The sequence below is a fragment of the Brachyhypopomus gauderio genome, chromosome 6 (genome assembly GCF_052324685.1).
Source record: "Brachyhypopomus gauderio isolate BG-103 chromosome 6, BGAUD_0.2, whole genome shotgun sequence".
Taxonomy (NCBI): Eukaryota; Metazoa; Chordata; class Actinopteri; order Gymnotiformes; family Hypopomidae; genus Brachyhypopomus; species Brachyhypopomus gauderio.
Genome location: NC_135216.1, coordinates 30,730,584 through 30,750,076, shown reverse-complemented (window position 1 = coordinate 30,750,076; position 19,493 = coordinate 30,730,584). Strand labels below are relative to the sequence as shown.

The 19,493-nt window shown below is 40.3% G+C and overlaps 1 protein-coding gene across 1 annotated transcript; it reads left to right on the top strand.

Annotated features, from left to right (window-relative positions):
- Window positions 1–1,987: 1,987 nt before the first annotated feature.
- On the top strand, window positions 1,988–16,182 carry LOC143516392 (cytosolic phospholipase A2 gamma-like). The gene is made up of 12 exons (XM_077007942.1): window positions 1,988–2,104; window positions 2,596–2,738; window positions 2,998–3,196; window positions 7,591–7,696; window positions 8,008–8,148; window positions 10,101–10,178; window positions 10,273–10,407; window positions 10,624–10,743; window positions 12,075–12,161; window positions 14,819–14,973; window positions 15,665–15,827; window positions 16,004–16,182. Exons 1-12 carry the CDS (start codon window positions 1,988–1,990, stop codon window positions 16,165–16,167), a joined length of 1,608 nt encoding a protein of 535 aa, XP_076864057.1. The 3' UTR covers window positions 16,168–16,182.
- Window positions 16,183–19,493: the final 3,311 nt, after the last annotated feature.

Sequence of the window (19,493 nt, the reverse complement as noted above, 5' to 3'; positions counted from 1 at the left end):
CCTTCAAAGAAAACATGTCCTGTACATTAAATGAATAAAGTAATAAAGGTTTGAAAAGTGCTGGAATTTAGGCTAAAGTACTTGAAAATGCTTGAAATTGTAACTACTTCGTTTCACAACAAATATCTGTCTGACTGAACAGTTAACAAATACGAGCCTCTTGTAATTCCAGGACGAAACATGAGAGAACGTGAAGACGTTAAGATTGGGCGTTTTGAAAATAAACAACCATTAAATAATGTGAATAAAAGCGAATTATGTCGAATCATTTCGAATATATGTATAAAAATTTAACTTAATTAAGTTTAACGTGCTGGTGCGCACAACGTTACAAAATTCGAGAGGTGCACGACCTCGCGAATCGACAGCGCGCGACGCCCTCGCCCACGGGCGGAGCCACTGCGATTACGTCATTTTCGCAAAGCGGACCTTTGCCGCTTGTGTGCGCTGCAGTGACTTCGCGGGCTACCGTTGCATTGTGGGGAATGTAGTGTTTGTGCGTGCAAAACACCAGCGGGCGGCTGTGGCCTGCGGGCCGGTTCTAATAGTAATTAAATATCATCCAGGGGGCCATAGATAATCAATTCGCGGGCCAGATCTGGCCCGCGGGCCTTGACTTTGACATATGTGCTCTACAGGGTCTCTGCATGTGTGAATGTCTTCAGGACTGATGGAGAAGCATCACAGGTGCTGCTTCATGAGGCTGGTTAAAACCAGAACACCATGAGTGTGCATCTAAATACAGTGTCATCTAAATACAGAATACTTCAAAGAATCTAGGCCTATAGAGTATATTAACATGATTTCTTTAATTGGTATGGCATCTTCTGCTTTTTTTATGATGAAAATGATCAAAATAAACATTTGTCCAAACTTTTGACTTGTAGTCTATATAATTCCAAAAAAGGGTCAATGCTACAGTTGAATTTACTGAAATCTCAGTAATGCTGAACATCTATCCTGTTGTGCAAGTTTGGTGGCTAATGCTAGCACTTCCTTGTCCAGTGATCTCGCTAATGCTAACACTTGTGCCATAGTTCTGTTACTCTGGAACTCTGGAGTTCAAATTCAAACGAGTTTGCTGTGCTGAAATGCTTGGATCCCTGTTCAGTCAGGGTTCCATACTCAACACTGAATTTGGCCTTTGAAGAGTCTAAATCAAGCGTCTGCTGGCTGCTGATAATGGGGGCGTTAACATCCCCCTCTTGATCTAAGTGCAGCACTCTCAGTCAGTTATGATGGAGTCCTTTGTCATCTGTCCTCAATCAGCATATTGAGGACGGCAGTTAGACAGATTTTATTCCTACCTAACAGACGGACAGAAATATGTCATTGATATTTTCCTCATTTTCATTATTTGTGTGAAACTAGCTAAACTGGACAAAAACTGTTTTAATTATCTAAATCTCCATTGCTATGCTGATAAAATCCTCCCACTTCTGACCTTCCCGGTTTTTTTTATAAGACCAGGCACTCTGTGTCTCTAGAAACCCACACTCCCCTTTAGACCCATACTCCCCTATAAACACACACTCCCCTATAAACACATACTCCCCTATAAACCCATACTCCCCTTTAAACACATACTCCTCTATAAACCCATACTCCCCTTTAAACACATACTCCCCTTTAAAAACCTACTCCCCTTTAAAACCATACTCCCCTTTAAACCCATACTCCCCTATAAACACATACTCATGTTTCATCCTCCAAGTGTCTTTAAAACTCGTCTCTTTCAACAACACTTTTGTCCCTGATCCTTGTTGCATTGTAACAAGACCCCTGCTTTGGGAAATACGCTATATAAATTAATATGTTTATTATTATTATCTGTGCATTACCATGCTATGTTGTCCCTGCTCAGCAAAATGTCAGATATATCTACTGAACAAAAGCACTACAGTGAAAGCCTGTTAGTATGTGAAGGGTTGGTGTAGATGACTTTGATAGACTGTGTTCTTACATGCCTTTCTTACTATTGTATAGTATGAGTAGTGTTGTGAGACTTGGACACTCTCTGAATGAGGCTGAGAGACAACATGTGTCCAGCAGGAGAGAGACTGTCCAACAGTGTCTGCAGAAGCACAATATACCCTGCACTCTGGTAAAGTAGATTCATAACTATATTAATCACTTGTTCTGCTCTGTGCTACATTTTGATTATATGTGTTATATCTCTTTCTATCTTTCCCCAAGTTAGCAAAATGGGAGTGAAATGTATATAAGAATTGAAATACGAAGCATGTTTAAGTTTAAGATCAGTGTGGGTGGGACACCTCTGCAGCACTCACAGCTGATAGGCTGCCCGCACTGGAGCTTGGACCAATGATATACAGATTCTCAGAGCTGTACAGCATCTTTACATATTTCATAACATTGTCCATCAGTGTTAAATCTGTGCATATACTGGTCACCAATAATCCTGCAGTCCTGCAGACTGTGTGTAGCTGCTGTGCTGGTAGGTTCTCCCCAGCTGTGTGGTGGGTTTAGGGTGTGTGTTCCTACACCTGCAGGACGAGGTGCCCAACATTGCTGTGCTGGTAGGTTCTCCCCAGCTGTGTGGTGGGTTTAGGGTGTGTGTTCCTACACCTGCAGGACGAGGTACCCAACATTGCTGTGCTGGGCTCTGGTGGAGGGGAGAGAGCTATGATTGGACTGCTGGGGTCTCTGAGTCAGCTGGGTGAAGAGGGACTGCTGGACTGTATCATGTATCTCAGTGGTGTCTCTGGATCTACATGGTACTGATCCTGAACGTCCAGATATTTATACATCTTTATTATGTTCACACACAGAACAGCACCTCACACGCTCAACCTCAATATGCCTCAACATTCATGTCTATGGAAAACCTTATTCTTTCAAAACATGCACAGACAAATATTTGTACACATATTCAACAAAACAATATTATACATATTTGTCATCTCTATTCTTGAGGAGGAAAATCCAACTATTCCAGTTTGTTTATAATGTAAACACTGTGTTTCTCCTCTGAAGGTGCATGTCATCAGTGTACAAAGAACCAGACTGGTCCACCAAAATGGAGACAGTGGGAAAAAGCATCATCCAGAGACTCGTTAGTGGCCACGTCAGCCAATCTGAACAACACAAGAAACTAGAGAAACTGTTTAAAAGAGACAACTTCAGTTTAACTGACATCTGGGCATCCTGCATTGTGCCTAGTGTAGTGAAGGAGGTAAGAACTGTGAACATATCCTATAGACAGATATTTAAAAAATATTTAAAAGAAAAAAATTATCCTTGAGTGGAGTGGTACTATACTGCATGTCTACAGGTAAATATACATCAACATCAAATTTAATCTACAATACTTATTGAATTTTGCAAATGTACTATATATAAACTGCTTTGAGAGTGAGCCATTCAATGCAAGAGTTGACATTTTAAAGTATGGAAAAGAAAAATATAACATGAACATTCCCACAAGCAAATATTGTATGTATGTAATGCTGTGTGGTGTTTAGTGCCATGGAAATTGCAAATATTATTGTTATTGTACAGAATACACATTTTCTTCCCTCAATATTTATGGGGATATGACCTTCAGGGGTGCGTTTTCTGATAACAAACAATCATAGAAATTTACGAACAACTTACGTAACAACTTAAAGTTACGACGTAACTTTAAGAACGCCAAATTTACGAGTGTTTCCCAAAAGCCTTCTTAGTCTCCAAATTTACAAATGAGTTTTAAGTAGTTCTTTGTTAACTCCACCACTGCATCTGCACTGGAAAAGCTCCGCTAGTCGAAAACTGAACAACCAATTTACATACATTTCTTAATTATTACGACACAAAATCATCATTGGGAAAATGACAATCATAAAACCTAACAACTAATAGGTGTTGAAATGTCAAGTATAAGAAAAAAAATAAGATATTATATAATATTATATAATAATATATATATAGATAATATATATATATATATATATATATATATATATATATATATATATATATATATATATAGGACACAATTAACCCTTCACATGTCATTCAAAACCATGGCTAACAATCAAAGGAAATGAAACTTTCTGTTGAGGGAACTGAGCTAAATGGTGGACGAAGTGGAAAAAAATAATGGGATGATGTTGCAAAGGATATCAGTGTTTGTACTGGCATTAAGAGATCGGGCACAGGGGTAAGGGACAAGTGGCATGACTTCTCTAGTCAAGCCAAAAAAAGGGGGTACAACTCAGAAAGGAGAGGGCTAAGACTGGTGGAGGTCAAATGTCCACAAGTTCCCTTACTGTTGAGGAGGAGAAGGCACTGGGATACTGGGCCCCACAGCTACTGAAGGGATACCAGGGGGTATAATGTGTCTGGGTGAGATTCCCTCTACCCCGCCTGGACCTACATACCCAGGACCTTCACATATCAGCAGTTCTGAGGCATCTCCAGAGCCTTCCAGAGGGAGAAGCACCACCAAGAGTAACAGCATGCACACATTTAGATACTGCAGCTTTGCTTAGTACATGGGCATCACCAACAGTCTACAGAAACCCACCTGTGGCATAAAATCGGAGGGCTGTCTAACTACACTGTGGGGCTAAGGGCAAAATTTCTCCTTGTTCCTCTAACCAGCTTCTCCTGCGCAAGTTCAAGGAGAGCCATGATCTCCCCCCTACGTAGCCGGTATCTGTCACACAGCACATCATCTGGAAAATTTAGGGGGTTCATATTCAAACGCTGTGCTGCATTCAGTTGAACTGCATGGCTTCGTGGATTACATCGTCTTCTTAAATGTCTCCTATTCAAATCCAATATCCTTTGAAGAGCCGCCATGTTCATCACACAAGCGCAATTGCTAGCCAGTGGAGGATCTAGGATTTTTCTGAGTAAGGGGCCATCAAGGGGCCACAATATTCATAGAGGGGCCAATATTCATAGAGGGGCCATAGAGGGGGATTTGTCTAACATCCTTGCACACAATAGCACACAGTCAATTGTTAATATCCCTCAACTTTTAACTTTCATGGCATTCAGCAACAGTAAGTGAATGAGTGCATAATTCACTGAAATTTAAAGACTATTTACAGAATGAAAACCATACCATCAGGTCCTACTGGAGCAGAACAATCATTTGACGTCTGCACAGGATTCTGTGCACCACACTGGAAGATGTCTGAAAGCAGCAAATGACAAATTATTTAACATAAGCCTAGTGTCACAATACACACGCAATCAGTTATTACTTTCCAAGATAGCCTCTTACCATCCGATCCTGTAGGATTAGCACTGATTGGTGACTCTGGTGGCTCAGTAGAATGGTTAAGTCATCAACTTCACTCTGCTTGTCCTCATCAGAGAGAGACCTGTCCCAGTTTGTGGCTAAAACACAAATATATGTCACAAACTATTCAGCAGAAACCATGTTGTCTACAAGACCACATTATTATTTATTTAAAACTGAAGGAAAGACTTGAAAGCTTAAAATATAAAGTGATGTGGTGATATATGAACCAATAAACATTTAAGCCATTACATTAAAGTTATGGTAAATGATCACTATGAGGTGTACGAATTCAGTGAACTTATGTGCCATTTCACAAGTTACAATATCATACATTACAGCATTAACTGTTGTTGATGCTCCTGACCAGCCTCTGGTCTAGTCTTCTGCTGCTCTCTCTCTGCTCTGTTTCAGCGTCTGGCTGGCTCAATCTTTTGGCCAAAAACTGCTGAATTCTTGTCTGACACTGACCCTTTCTTTTTATACTCTCTATCATTGCCAAACATTTTATTTAATGTTAACACAGAAATGTAAGTTACAATGAAGAACGTGAATTCGCATTACATTTATTAGCGAAATGCTAACGTTCATGTCTAAACACAAGTAGGGCCTCAGTTAACACTACTGTTAACTAATGTTAGCTTTGCATCTTAATTTAATGTTAATCAGACTTAAGCTACATGACAGCTGTGAGTAAACAGGGATTTATGACTTCCCAACCAACTCCTCAAAAGTGCCATCGGTTGTGGATAGAAAAACTTTCTCCGCGGGATCGCGCAAATCTTCTTGTGTAAGCTTTATTCACGCTGGGCATTCAGATTTGGCGCCACTAGTGTTTGGGTATGGAATTGCATCCACCTATAATCTGATGATTATCGCTCTCGGGCAAAGGACAGATGAGTGACAGGACAGGGGCACTTCAGGGGGCCAATCAGATTTCAGCTGGGGCCAATGCCCCTGTGGCCCCACCCCTAGAACCGCCACTGTTGCTAGCCTTATTCCAGGTTACTTATATGTGCTACTGATTAATCAGTCAATTTGATTGTTTAAGTTAAAACAATCCTAATAGGCCAACATGTAGCCATTTCTTTGTAAAGCATAAATTAATTGTGAAAGTCTGATTAACTACACGATGATAAATGGAGATATTTAATTAAATATAGGGAACATATCAGCTAATGATAAATAATTGAAAGTACATTTGAATAATGTGGTATATGCAATGTAATTACTTCAAAAGAAAATACTAATACACATAAACACAAACGTTGTAATGGCGTGCTTCAAACCAGCACGACTGAAAGTAGCAGCCTCTATCCTTTTTGAGGTAGAACAGCACGTGAGCTTCAACTCAAGCTTCAAGTAGTTTAGAACTACTTAGTGAGTTACGAATGGGTCCGAATATTCTTAAGTTATGAACTACTATAAGTACCACGTAAGTTACAAAGAGTTTCGGGAAACACTCATAAATTTAAGAATATTCGTAAGTACGAGGTTACGAAGTACTTAGAGTTATGAACGTTTTGGGAAATGCACCCCAGATCTGTTGTGAAATCTACACCTCTGAAGAAAAAAAAATTACAATATTTTCAGGATATGTAACGTGGGCCCTGGCCATATTAGGTGGTACAGCAGAGGCCCAATGGGGAAACCACCACGGCTGCTTTTGTGATAGTGCTGAACTCATAAGCCAATCGGGAGGCAAGGAATAAATAAACACTTAATAGGTTGAAAGTGGCATTAGAACCCAGATTGTTATCTTAACAAACCAACACTCTACCACTAAGCCAAAGAGAACAAATTAAATATGAGAAGAGGGAAAACTGGCTCTCTCAACCACTGAGTAAGGATCACCTTAAGAACCGACCGATTTCCCAACCAAAAGATCAATAAGATTCTTGCATAAGACAACACCAGGGACTAGCAGAGGGAGATCAAACATGGGATAAACAACCCAAAGTAAAAAGAAAAGTTAAAAAACTCAAGTAGAAAGAGAGAAAGGAGCTCAAGGGAAAATCCCCCAAGGCTCCTATAAAAATTACTGGCCGGGTTGATTGTCAGAACAATGAACAAAGACTCAACAATGCGAGTCTGATTTCCCAGGCTCTTTAAAGCCTGACCACCTTATTAGGCTTGATTGCCTCCCAGGCTCCCTCTGTTGGTCGGTGGTGGTATGGCGCTGCTGCCAACCCTTGCAGGATATTATATTTGCTATAAATTTGTCTTTACTTGTCTTTACTACATGTACTCAGAATATCATAGTGAATAGAGCTATTTTCACTGAGTGATTTCAGAAGTACACGTAAATGTTGCCATCTGTAATATCTCTGCAGATTGATGAACATGTTCTCACAGAACAGAGGGGTCAGCACACCAGAGACCCTTATCCCATCTATACGGTGATTGACAAACAGTGCAGCCATGATAGACTGTATAAAGGTATTTTTACTTGTATGTATTTATCTGTGTTGTGTGCAAATGTGTGTATGTCTATATGAATGTATAATTAATTAAAGATTTAAAGTATGTTGTGTTTGAAGATGTTTGGTTTGAGATCACCCCAGATGAGTGTGTGAGTAATTAAAGGTTTAGAGTATGTTGTGTTTGAAGATGTTTGGTTTGAGATCACCCCAGATGAGTGTGTGAGTAATTAAAGGTTTAGAGTATGTTGTGTTTGTAGATGTTTGGTTTGAGATCACCCCAGATGAGAGTGTGAGTAATTAAAGGTTTAGAGTGTGTTGTGTTTGTAGATGTTTGGTTTGAGATCACCCCAGATGAGTGTGGCTACTCCCTCACTGGAGCCTTTGTGGATTCCAGATGTTTGGGAAATCAGTTTAAGAATGGAATAAAGATCAAGGAACAGCCTGAGATTGACATGCTCTACCTACAAGGTAACGCCTGGGAAGGGGGCGGGGCTTACCCTTAGCATCCCTAGAACTCCAGTACGTGTTAAACTTTTCTCTATGGAGTAAGATTTACACCAGCCTTGTTTATACAGAAAGCACACAAAAGAAAAACTCAATGTTCAACAAACCAATACCAGATAAATTACGGGATACATTTGACTTAAACATTACAAATGGATCAGGTACCACTTTTCTATCAGTGTCCAGTTTTGATGCTGTTCAATTTAGTTAGAAGTCTATGGGACTGTCATATGCACTGGAATCTGAGACACCAAAGGGTAATGCCCAAGCATCAAAATATGATGATTACCACACATGATGATTACCTCACAAGATGATTACCACACATTATGATTACCTCGCAAGATGATTATTTCACATCATGATTACCTTACATGATGATTACCTAGCATGATGATTACCTCACATAATGATTACCTAGCATGATGATTACCTCACATGATGATTACCTCACATGATGATTACCTAGCATGATGATTACCTTACATGATGATTACATAGCATGATGATTACCTCACATGGTGATTACCTAGCATGATGATAACTTCACATGATGATTACCTCACACGATGATTACCTCACACGATGATTACCTAGCATGATGATTACCTCACATGATGATTACCTTACATAATGATTACCTTACATAATGATTACTTGATGCTTTGAACCAATTAACCAATGGTGAAGATGTGACTAGTGGTGAAATTGCTGCATGTTGAAGGAATCTCTTTTGTTGCAAATTATTGTTTGTTGCATTAAGACAAAAAGGAGCATTGTTTGTCAGTGCTTACATGTAGTGGGACTTAACCGCTGTATACTGAAGTAGAGACTGTAATTGTGATGCTTCACTAATGAGATGCTTCACTAATGAGAAAAGTTTCACAACCACTATTTTTCAACTGGAAAAACTTTACATGGTCCACTTCCTGCAGAACCATCTTGGCCAAAAGTGATAATTTCAGAAACAGTGATGATTTAGAGCAAAAGTGATCATTTAGAGCATAAGGTTCACTGAGCAGTGTCATTATGGCCTGTAACAATGGGATGCATCACTATTGTTTCTGTCAAGGAAGTCAACTTAACATTCAAATGTATGATGCAGACACCTGGGAAACACTATAATGTACTCCCACTAGACTTAACCAGACTCCTACTATACTTAACCAGACTCCCCTACACTTAATCAGACTCTCCCTACACTTAACCAGACTCCCCTACACTTAACCAGACTCACCTACACTTAACCAGACTCACCTACACTTAACCAGACTCACCTACACTTAACCAGACTCCCCTACACTTAACCAGACTCCCACTATACTTAACCAGACTCCCCTACACTTAACCAGACTCCCACTATACTTAACCAGACTCCCCTACACTTAACCAGACTCACCTACACTTAACCAGACTCCCCTACACTTAACCAGACTCCCCTACACTTAACCAGACTCACCTACACTTAACCAGACTCCTTCTATACTTAACCAGACTCCTTCTGTACTTAACCAGACTCCCCTACACTTACCTAGACTCCCCTCCATTTACCCAGACTCTCCTACATTTACCTAGACTCCCCTACATTTACCCAGACTACCCCTACACTTAACCAGACTCTCCTACATTTACCCAGACTCCCACTACACTTAACCAGACTCTCCCTATACTTCACGAGACTCCCGTACACTTAATCCGACTCCCTTACTCATAGCCCAACACCTCCTACCCTTTGCCAGACTCCATGAAAAGTTGCATACATTTCCTGTCATTTAGAAACAGCTAAATAGAATATATGTTTTTATTGTAACTGAGCTGAGACATTTGACTGACATGTATAATGCAGTTTTGTCTTGCTGTCTGTGCTATATATATTGTGTATTTAATCTCTGTTCATTTCTCTTGAATCTCTGAAGGTCTGTGTGGTAGTGCACTAGCTGATGAAGCTGAGATTAGAAAGTGGATTGGTAACGAGCTACAACAGTTTTTCAAAAGTATGAAAATGAACTAGTAAAAAAGTTAGTTTGTTTATGTTAGTCATAACAAGAAGTATAGCACATAAAGTTACTTTTTCTTTCATTTCTTTAGTGTCAGAGAAACAAATGGTACCAAAAACGAAAGAAGGTCACCAGATCTTGTGTGCCCTTCTGGACCTAATTCATCATTTCTTCAGAGAAGAGGATATAAAAAAGCACATAACCAAGATTAATGAGTTACTGAAAGGTTGTGTTCACCTAACTATTCCATAATGTAAAGAACAGAGCATGCATTATTTAACCTGACATTATGAATCAGTACTTTATTGAGAATAGTGGAGTCCTATTGACCTAATATTGAAAATGTTTGTTTCTGTGCATCTATACATTATTTTTGTTTATTATTATAGCAATAGTTTGTACTAGCATTTAAGACATGCAAACTAAAAACATTTCTCTTTAGGAAAGTTTGATAAAGAAGGAAACGAGCTCAAACTTGATCCAAATGTCTCCAAAGAGCAGTTGAAGAAGCATGCCATGAGTGTCTGCCATTGTTTCCTGGACTGGTTCTCAGAGCATAAGGGTGAGTCATGCCCCAGGGTCTCCTGATGGATTTTCAGAACAGTGATCCAATCATTTTAGTATGTATTTATTTATACACATTTGAATAAGCAGGAGAAGACAGACATTATTTCACACTGGTTCTGCATTTAATTTCCCTAGGATGTTTTCTACATGTACATGGCAGAAATACTGACTAATATCTGTATCTTCCTTTTTTAATATTCAGTTATTCTGTGTCACTTCTGGATGTGAGACATTAGAGAATGAGTGTTGTTCCTGTTTTATCTTAATGTTTCTTCACAGGAATAAAATAAGACAGCAGCCGCACACACTAAGCAGAAAATGTTTTGCAGTAATTCTTAATTCACTGTTACATAATAGTCTGATTACTCTTTTACACTGAAAGATCTTCCTAAGTAATTCCTAAACAATCTTACTCAGAAAGTCATACATCTGCTTGATGAATGTTAATTTCCTTTTATTTTACTAGTACAAGTAGTGTGTGTCAGGGCTGAGATACAGCTCCTCCAGCTGCCACGGGAGACTCCCGAGTCAGTGCCAGACTCAATAAGTGCAATCAACAGTGATCCATCACACCTGTCTCTTTAGCTACTTAAAGAAGTTTGTTGTGACGGATCACTGGTGAATCGTTATGGCTTGCCGTCACATTCTCAGCCTCTCTCACGGCTTCTCTCAGCCTCTCTCTCGCAGCCTCTCTCTGCTCATTACGTTGCGTTCCTGTTGCAATGTGTCTCACCGTCTTTGCCTTTCTCTCTTTCTCTGTATTTATCCTGCCTCTTATTCGAGTATCTATCTCCTGCGTCGCTTCCTGGTCCTCCTCAAGTTTTCTTCTAACTGATTCTCTTCCTATCCGTTACACGTTTATTTTGGGAAGGGTTTTTGTTTGTTGCGGTATTTGCCTGCTGCCCGTTACTTCCCCTGGCGTTGTTAGTTTCATTGTCACGTGTTGAGTTTTTTCCACATAATTTTAGTTGCCTTTGTTATTTTCCTCTCGTGTCTCTACGGTTGAGTTTTCTTTTTTCACGTGTTGAGTATTCCGCGTCTTTTGTGTTTCGTTTGGCTACTGTGTGTGTATGTAACGTGCACGCAGATTAATTTCACCGTCACTGAATTCTGTCTGCTTTATTCTGCACTTGGGTCTACTTCGCCCTCTGTTTTCGTCCGCTGTGTGTACTTGTTTGTACACTCATCATCACAGTGTGGTCAAACGCACATTATGTTAGTTCAGTAAAAGTGGTGACAGGTCTGTCCAGATGTTGTTTGTGTTATAGGGTCTCATTTTGTAGAACAGCTGAGATCTGTGTTAATTTCTCTATTTTATCTTGTCAGGACTTGGGATTCTCCATTTAAAATGCATAAAGAAACTTTGTCAGTGGAACTGGGGAGCAACATACAACTTCCTGTATACGATGGCAGGTGGGAAATGTCCCAGTATTATCAAGTGTTTATGTGACCACAATGAGTTTGGCCATTTCATATTTAAATACACTTGTGCACTTACAATGGAATTGAATGTTTCTACTACAGTGTGATTTAAACGCTTCAACGATTTGCCATTCCAATTAGGAGTTCAAACACTTTGTAGTCATAGACATTTTGTAGAAACCACTTTGAAATGTCACTACAAATAATAAATTAAGAATAATAAACTTTAGAACAGAATTTCAAATATACAAATACACTTTGGCCAATGGAAACGGGAACACAAGGCCCTGGAAATAACTAACACTGAGTATTTGCTTATCCAAAAATATGCTCTGCTAGGCAGAGGAACTCACACTAGACATTGTGGTAGTCTTTGAAACAATTTCTCCTTGCACACAGCACATCAACGGCAATTTTCCTCCGTGACAGGCCAATGGGTGATTTGGTCAAAACGAACATCTGCACTCCGATAAACTCGAAGAAATCTTGGTGGTGGTGGGAAGCATGGGCCAGGAGTTGATGGCCTACCCCGCCTCCTTTCTGTTCCAACTTCAACCAAGCCCTGAGCTACCAAACCCTGAAAAGTTTGAGGATGTTTGATCCACTGATTCCCTGTGCCTTACAGTCATGCTGGTAAAGCCATGCTTTGATTAGTACGACAGACAAGACATGCCAGAAGAGTATCATGTACCAGCCACGGGTCCTGATGGGAAATTTATACAGCGTGCAAGATGTGGATCCAGCATGTCAACTCCTCTCATGGAAGTGTTATACTCCTTGATGATGTTCGGCTGATCAATGTTGACGTACTGCTTTTTGGACTTGTCCCAGTGCTGAGCTTTTCCCATAGGCTCTGATCCAGCATAGGTTGACATCAAACTGCTTTAGTGTCTTGCCATTTCAAACAAACAGTGTTGGTGTTGGACTCTATTCGATAATCATAGGATCCACGGCCTATTCTGGACAGTTCTTTGTCTGTTATCCGGTTGCATGCTGTTTTTTTTGCACAGTTCTGGTGTAGTAGATTCCCTTTGCCAATAATTTCTCAATTGGGGCAATGAAGTGAAGAAATTGTCTGCAAAAATCAGGAAATGTACTTTCTCTGCAAGTGATTCACATAGCTTAATCACAATGTCTCCACCAACTCCCAACTGACTCTTCCTTTTTTGTTTATTACCACCACCTTTTCCCTGATGTATGTCAAAGTCGTGCAGGAGACCAGTGACATCGCAGCGTGCCCACACTTTGAATCCCCATGGATGTGGCTTCCCTTTGATGTACTGTCTTATGCCACCAAATTTTCATTTGTACGGCACCATCATCTCATCAATGGTTTTTGGTGAGGAGCTGTAGACATTGCCTCCGAAAAGAATCAAAAAATGGTCTCAATTTCCAAAGTCGATCCTTGTTTATTTCTTCACTGGCCGTTTCATTGTATACAAAGTGGATGGCAGAGAGTAGAAGGCTGAATAGGTTGCGATTCATTACGTCTGCCACAGGCCCATAACGAACTTCACTTTCCCAGTATTGACGTACCCCATTCTGATCCCATTCTGAGATACATTCCTAGAACTTGTTCTAGCTCCTTCACTGAAGTGTCTACACATTTTCTATGCTTTTGAACACTGAATTGATTTGTATGCTCCACGATATTTTCCAGCATATCAAGAGAAACAAAACGTCGAAAGTAAACCAGTGGGGTGTCTGTCGCAGCATCCTGGTATGACTTAACCTGTTCACCTTGAAAGTTTATGTCAGGCAACTGAAAGTCTTTCTTTCCCCACTTGTAAGTGTTGGTGGCTGGATTTGGCTCCATCTGTGCACTAGCAGTGTTGGCAAACAGCCCATCTTCATCACTGGACGAGTTATTGGACAAGTCACTGTCTTGGGAAGAAGATTCACCACCATCTCTTTCATGCGGGTGAAACAACTCATCAGAATTGCTATCACTGTCAAACTCAGGGCCAAAGTCACTAACATCAGCTTCAAGTTGCTCTAATACTTGTTTTACAGTGAACTTTTGCTTTCCCTGTCCTGAAAAGGGAGCGGCCATACTCCCTAAAAATAAAGAGGTATTTACTTTCTTAGTCTCTGTCCCTGTACTACCATGGTAACTTACTAAAACATATAAAAAATACATTTATTTGAAGGCTTTAGCCAAATACAAGACTGTCACAAAAATTTTACCAACCTCTGATTTGCTGAGAAGCCAAATTAGTTTCCTGGGTTTGCAGCTCAACAAAACAGCATGTGGGTAGCCATCTTGTCACTGACACTGTTACTAACTGCAGTTCAATATTCACTACATAGGTGTCACTATACAGGGGTCAGAAGTGGCACTCTAGGCTTTTGAGGTTATATATATATTAGTGCTGTCAATTCCAGGTGCCGCAATTAAAAGTCCTCACCAGGATTTTGCTCAGGCTTCCTGGATTGTGTTGATTCCACTAATTTTACCTGGATTGCTAATTAGAAAATTAGAGCAAGCTTGAGCAAAATCCTGGTGAGGACTTTTAATTGCTCATTTTGGATGGCAGCAATTAACCACAAACCAAATTTGACCCCGTGGGTTCTCCAGGGCTAGTCTGTGTGTATCTGCATATAATCTGGTTGAATCTCATGTAATGAGTCTTGTTTGTCATTATCAGCTGCTGAAGTTCACCCCAGCATCCTGAAGTCAGAGACTCGACAATATGAGGATGCTGGACTGTTACTCAACTCTCCCTACTTCTCTGTACTGAGAAAGGAACGAAACGTTGACCTCATTATTTCACTTGACTTCAGTGCTGGAGATCCATTTGAGGTACCACACACACACACACACACACACACACACACACACATATATATATATATATATATATATATATATATATATATACGCACACATAGACTACATTTACGGCATTTAGCAGATGCTCTTATCCAGAGCGACTTACAAAAGTGCTTTGCATCTGATCACAACACCATAGACTATGTAATCAAATGTGTCTCTGGATAGGCAGATTGACATCTGATTGCTGTATAGCATAATAAATGCAAATCTGCTCCTACTGAACCTGCTCCTGCTGAACCTGCTCCTACTGAATCTGCTCCTGCTGAACCTGCTCCTCCTGAACCTGCTCCTCCTGAACCTGCTCCTACTGAACCTGCTCCTACTGAACCTGCTCCTACTGAATCTGCTCCTGCTGAACCTGCTCCTGCTGAACCTGCTCCTGCTGAATCTGCTCCTGCTGAATCTGCTCCTGCTGAATCTGCTCCTGCTGAATCTGCTCCTACTGAATCTGCTCCTACTGAATCTGCTCCTACTGAACCTGCTCCTGCTGAACCTGCTCCTGCTGAATCTGCTCCTACTGAACCTGCTCCTACTGAACCTGCTCATACACACACACACACACACACACACAAACACACACACACACACACACGCACAAAGTGCCCAGACACACGCACAAACAGCTAATTTTGAAAATTGTGCTTTTTGCCCCATACAGACAGTATATAGATCTGCTCAAATGTGCACAGACCTGCAGATCCCTTTCCCTACAGTCAAGCGTCCTGGACCTGGTGAAGAACTACACGACATCTATGTGTTTAAGGACAACAAAGCTCCAACTGTCATTCACATCCCTCTGTTTAATGTTGGTAACTGTAAAGGTAACTGTGATATACAGTAAACAATCCTTCACTGTGTAACTGGCTTCACTGTGCATGCATGTTTCAAGCACAAAGCACATCTTCACCAAATCCAGAGATAAAATAACAGACAGCCAAGACAATAGGGTTATAAGAGATCTATGTCTGTTATGAGTGATCTATGCCTGTTTCCCCAGGTGAAGTTGAAAAGTGGAAAAAGAGATATCACACCTTTCAGTCAGCTTACAGTGACAAAACGATCAGAGATCTTTTGGAGAAAGCTGCTCAGAACATCACAAATACAAAGGAGAAACTCCTGAAGGAGATCCAAGATGTGGTTCAAAGAAAGAAGAAACATTAGAGAAGAAACCTGTTAAATAAACACATGAGCAATTTGAACATGATGCCTGAGAATGTGATGATATACACCTTTATAACTGAGTAGACTGGGTAGAGGTCTGTTAATTATGTGATGGTGTACACCTTTATAACTGGGTAGACTGGGTAGAGGTCTGTTATTTATGTGATGATATACACCTTTATAACTGAGTAGACTGGGTAGAGGTCTGTTAATTATGTGATGATATACACCTTTATAGTACACCTGGGTAGTCTATAAGAGGTCTGTTAATTATGTTAGGGTTAATTAAACCCTGTCTGGTTTGCCATCATTTCCATATGCCGTGGACACCAACACCAATCACTTGTGAAATGGCTACAATGCTCATTAACAGACCCATATGCGAGATTAATAGGTAATTAATACGTATCACTAGTACATACATACGTACTGAGGGAAAGGCACTAGGGCGCGGTTCTGACATCGGTGATGGTGTGGGGCTTACAGGTCCGGGAGCGGGAGCAGCAGGTGAGGTTAGACCTTGAACGTACTGAGTCAACGTCTCTACGGTTGCGTTCAGTTGATGGAGGAGTTGGTCGTGACTACCAAACAACCTACCCTGGGATTGAACAGCCGCCAGTAGTGAAGACAGACCTGCTGGATCCATGGGAGGCGAAGTATTCTGTAACAGATCAGAATCATGAGACAGGTTGGGATCCATGTGCAGGTAAATAGGTTTAATATCGGACAATCCAGAAAACATAGTCGTACAAGCAGGGGTTGAATAATCCAGATAACAGAGGCAATATCGAGGACAAGGCAAAGGCAACGTCGAGAGAACCAGGCAGAGAGATCATACACAAAGAGGCTATAGAGATAAACGCCCGGTATGCAAACTAAGAAAGAATGGCAATACTTTGCAATGAGCAAGAGGGCTGGGCAGTGTTAAATACGCTTGTCAATCAGATGTAATGACAGACAGCTGGGCCACACTAAAACTCTGGGGAGTCAGACCTCTGGTGACCAGTGATGTAGTAACGCGTTACTCTAATCTTACCATTTTTTTCGGTAACGAGTAGTATAACGGCTACTATTTCCAGTCCAGTAATCAGATTAAAGTTACTTATCCGAATAACTGTGCGTTACTATTTTTATATTCCCTAGTAAAAAAATATATATTTGCTTTCTTCTTGGCTCAGTTCTACTTTTGCGTCTGACCGTAGCGCTCGACTCCGCACGCTGCGCGCGACCCTGTGAGAGCGCGAGCGCGTTTTACAAGTCATTTTTTGCAGTGTCCTCCTGTAACGATATGTGGTAGTGTAAAGAAACACCCCTCAAAAACAGGGGAAGGAACATTTACCTGAAGAATTTTAATGTTGCACTGTGTTCCACGTTTGAAAAGTGCTGGAATTTTAACTAACGTAGCCTACTTTAAAATGCTTGAAATTGGTATAATGGTTTTTCGTTTCACAAGCTGTCTGACTGAACTGGGGTGGGTTTCCCGAAACGTTCGTAGCGCTAAGTACTTCTTAACCTCGTACGTTTCATACGAGGTTACGAAGTACTTGGCGCTACGAACGTTTCGGGAAACCCACCCCAGTTCGCTTGTATTATGTTTACAAATAATACCGTGCAGCTACACAAAAGTAATGTCAGGAAATACTGTAGTGACTACTACTACGACTGCGCGCGCCAGGGTTGCGTTATCAATAAAGTTTCCCTCCTCGGGATTTTTGGATTAAGCAGTTTCTGCCTCGGTTACCGAACCGGCTTCAATACATTGTTACTGTTAAAAATGCACTTCCAATAAAGTGAGTATTGGAAAAATTTATTTTGCTGCTGAATGTAACTACTAAAGTAACTTGTAATCTAACGTAGTTACTTTTAAAATCAAGTAATATGTAACGTAACTAAGTTACTTTTAAAAGGAGTAATCAGTAATCAGTAATCGGATTACTTTCTCAAGGTAACTTAGCCATCACTGCTGGTGACTACCCAATCCTAGACTCAGTAGGTATAGCCCAAAATGTGACAGGGCCTACTCACCGCTGTAAACACACCTTAGATTTAATACTTACTTACGGGTTAAACATAGAACATTTGGCAATCATCCCCCAAAATGACGCCATTTCAGATCACTCCCTACTGATATATGAAATAGCTTTATATACGATTTACATCAGATGTGCCATACAAAAATCACATGCACTATCACATCCGACACTGCAACAACATTTATAAACAACTACCAAACACTATGCCACTGCAGCCGAATGAATTAGAATAGGCAACACAACAGTTTTATTCACCACTCACCAATATCTTAGACAAGTTAGAGCCTCATTATTCGACACTAATAGAAAACAACAATAACCCTAGATTTCTCTTCGCGACTGTATCAAAACTAACAAGAAATATCAATGACACTAGTTCTAATACAGCACTTACACACACTATTGATGAATTTTTAAACTTTTTAAATAATAAAATAGATAATATCCGACTACAGAGTCACAATACATCAAAGCCTAACCTCCAATCCAACCCCAGTAGTATAGGTATTAGTAACTACGCTTCTGAAAATATTACTGAGCTGAATAGCTTCGATCCTATATTGCAAAAAGAGCTCACAACACTGATTAATTCATCTAAGTCTACATCATGTATATTCAACCCAGTTCCAACCCGTCTGTTTAAAGACCTACTCCCAGCCATTGCAGGGCTCTTACTTAATATGATTAACTCCTCCCTTAACCTAGGGTATGTGCCCAAACAGATAAAATGCGCCGTAATTAGACCCTTGATTAAAAAACCAGAGATTCTAGCCAACTATAGAGATCCAGAGATTCTAGAAAAAGCAGTTTCCAATCAGTTAAGCCATTATCTCCAATCAAATAGTATCCATGAAAAGTTCCAATCAGGATTTAGAACGAACCACAGCACTGAAACAGCTTTAATCAGGATAGTGAATGATTTACTAATATCGTCTGATAATGGGCACGTCTCGTTCCTTATACTGTTAGATCTTAGTGCAGCTTTTGATACTGTAGACCACAAGATTTTGCTGGATAGACTAGAAAACACGGTAGGTATTAGAGGAGTTGCACTCTCCTGGTTTAGATCTTATTTGACCCACCGCTTCCAATGTGTAAGTGTTAATAATAAAACCTCTAAATCTGTGCAGGTTAAATATGGTGTCCCACAAGGGACAGTCCTAGGACCACTTCTATTTACACTGTACATGTTACCCTTAGGCGAGATTATGCATAAACACGACATCAGTTTCCACTCCTACGCAGACAACACTCAACTATATTTATCAGCAAAACCCGATGATTTAGGTGTAA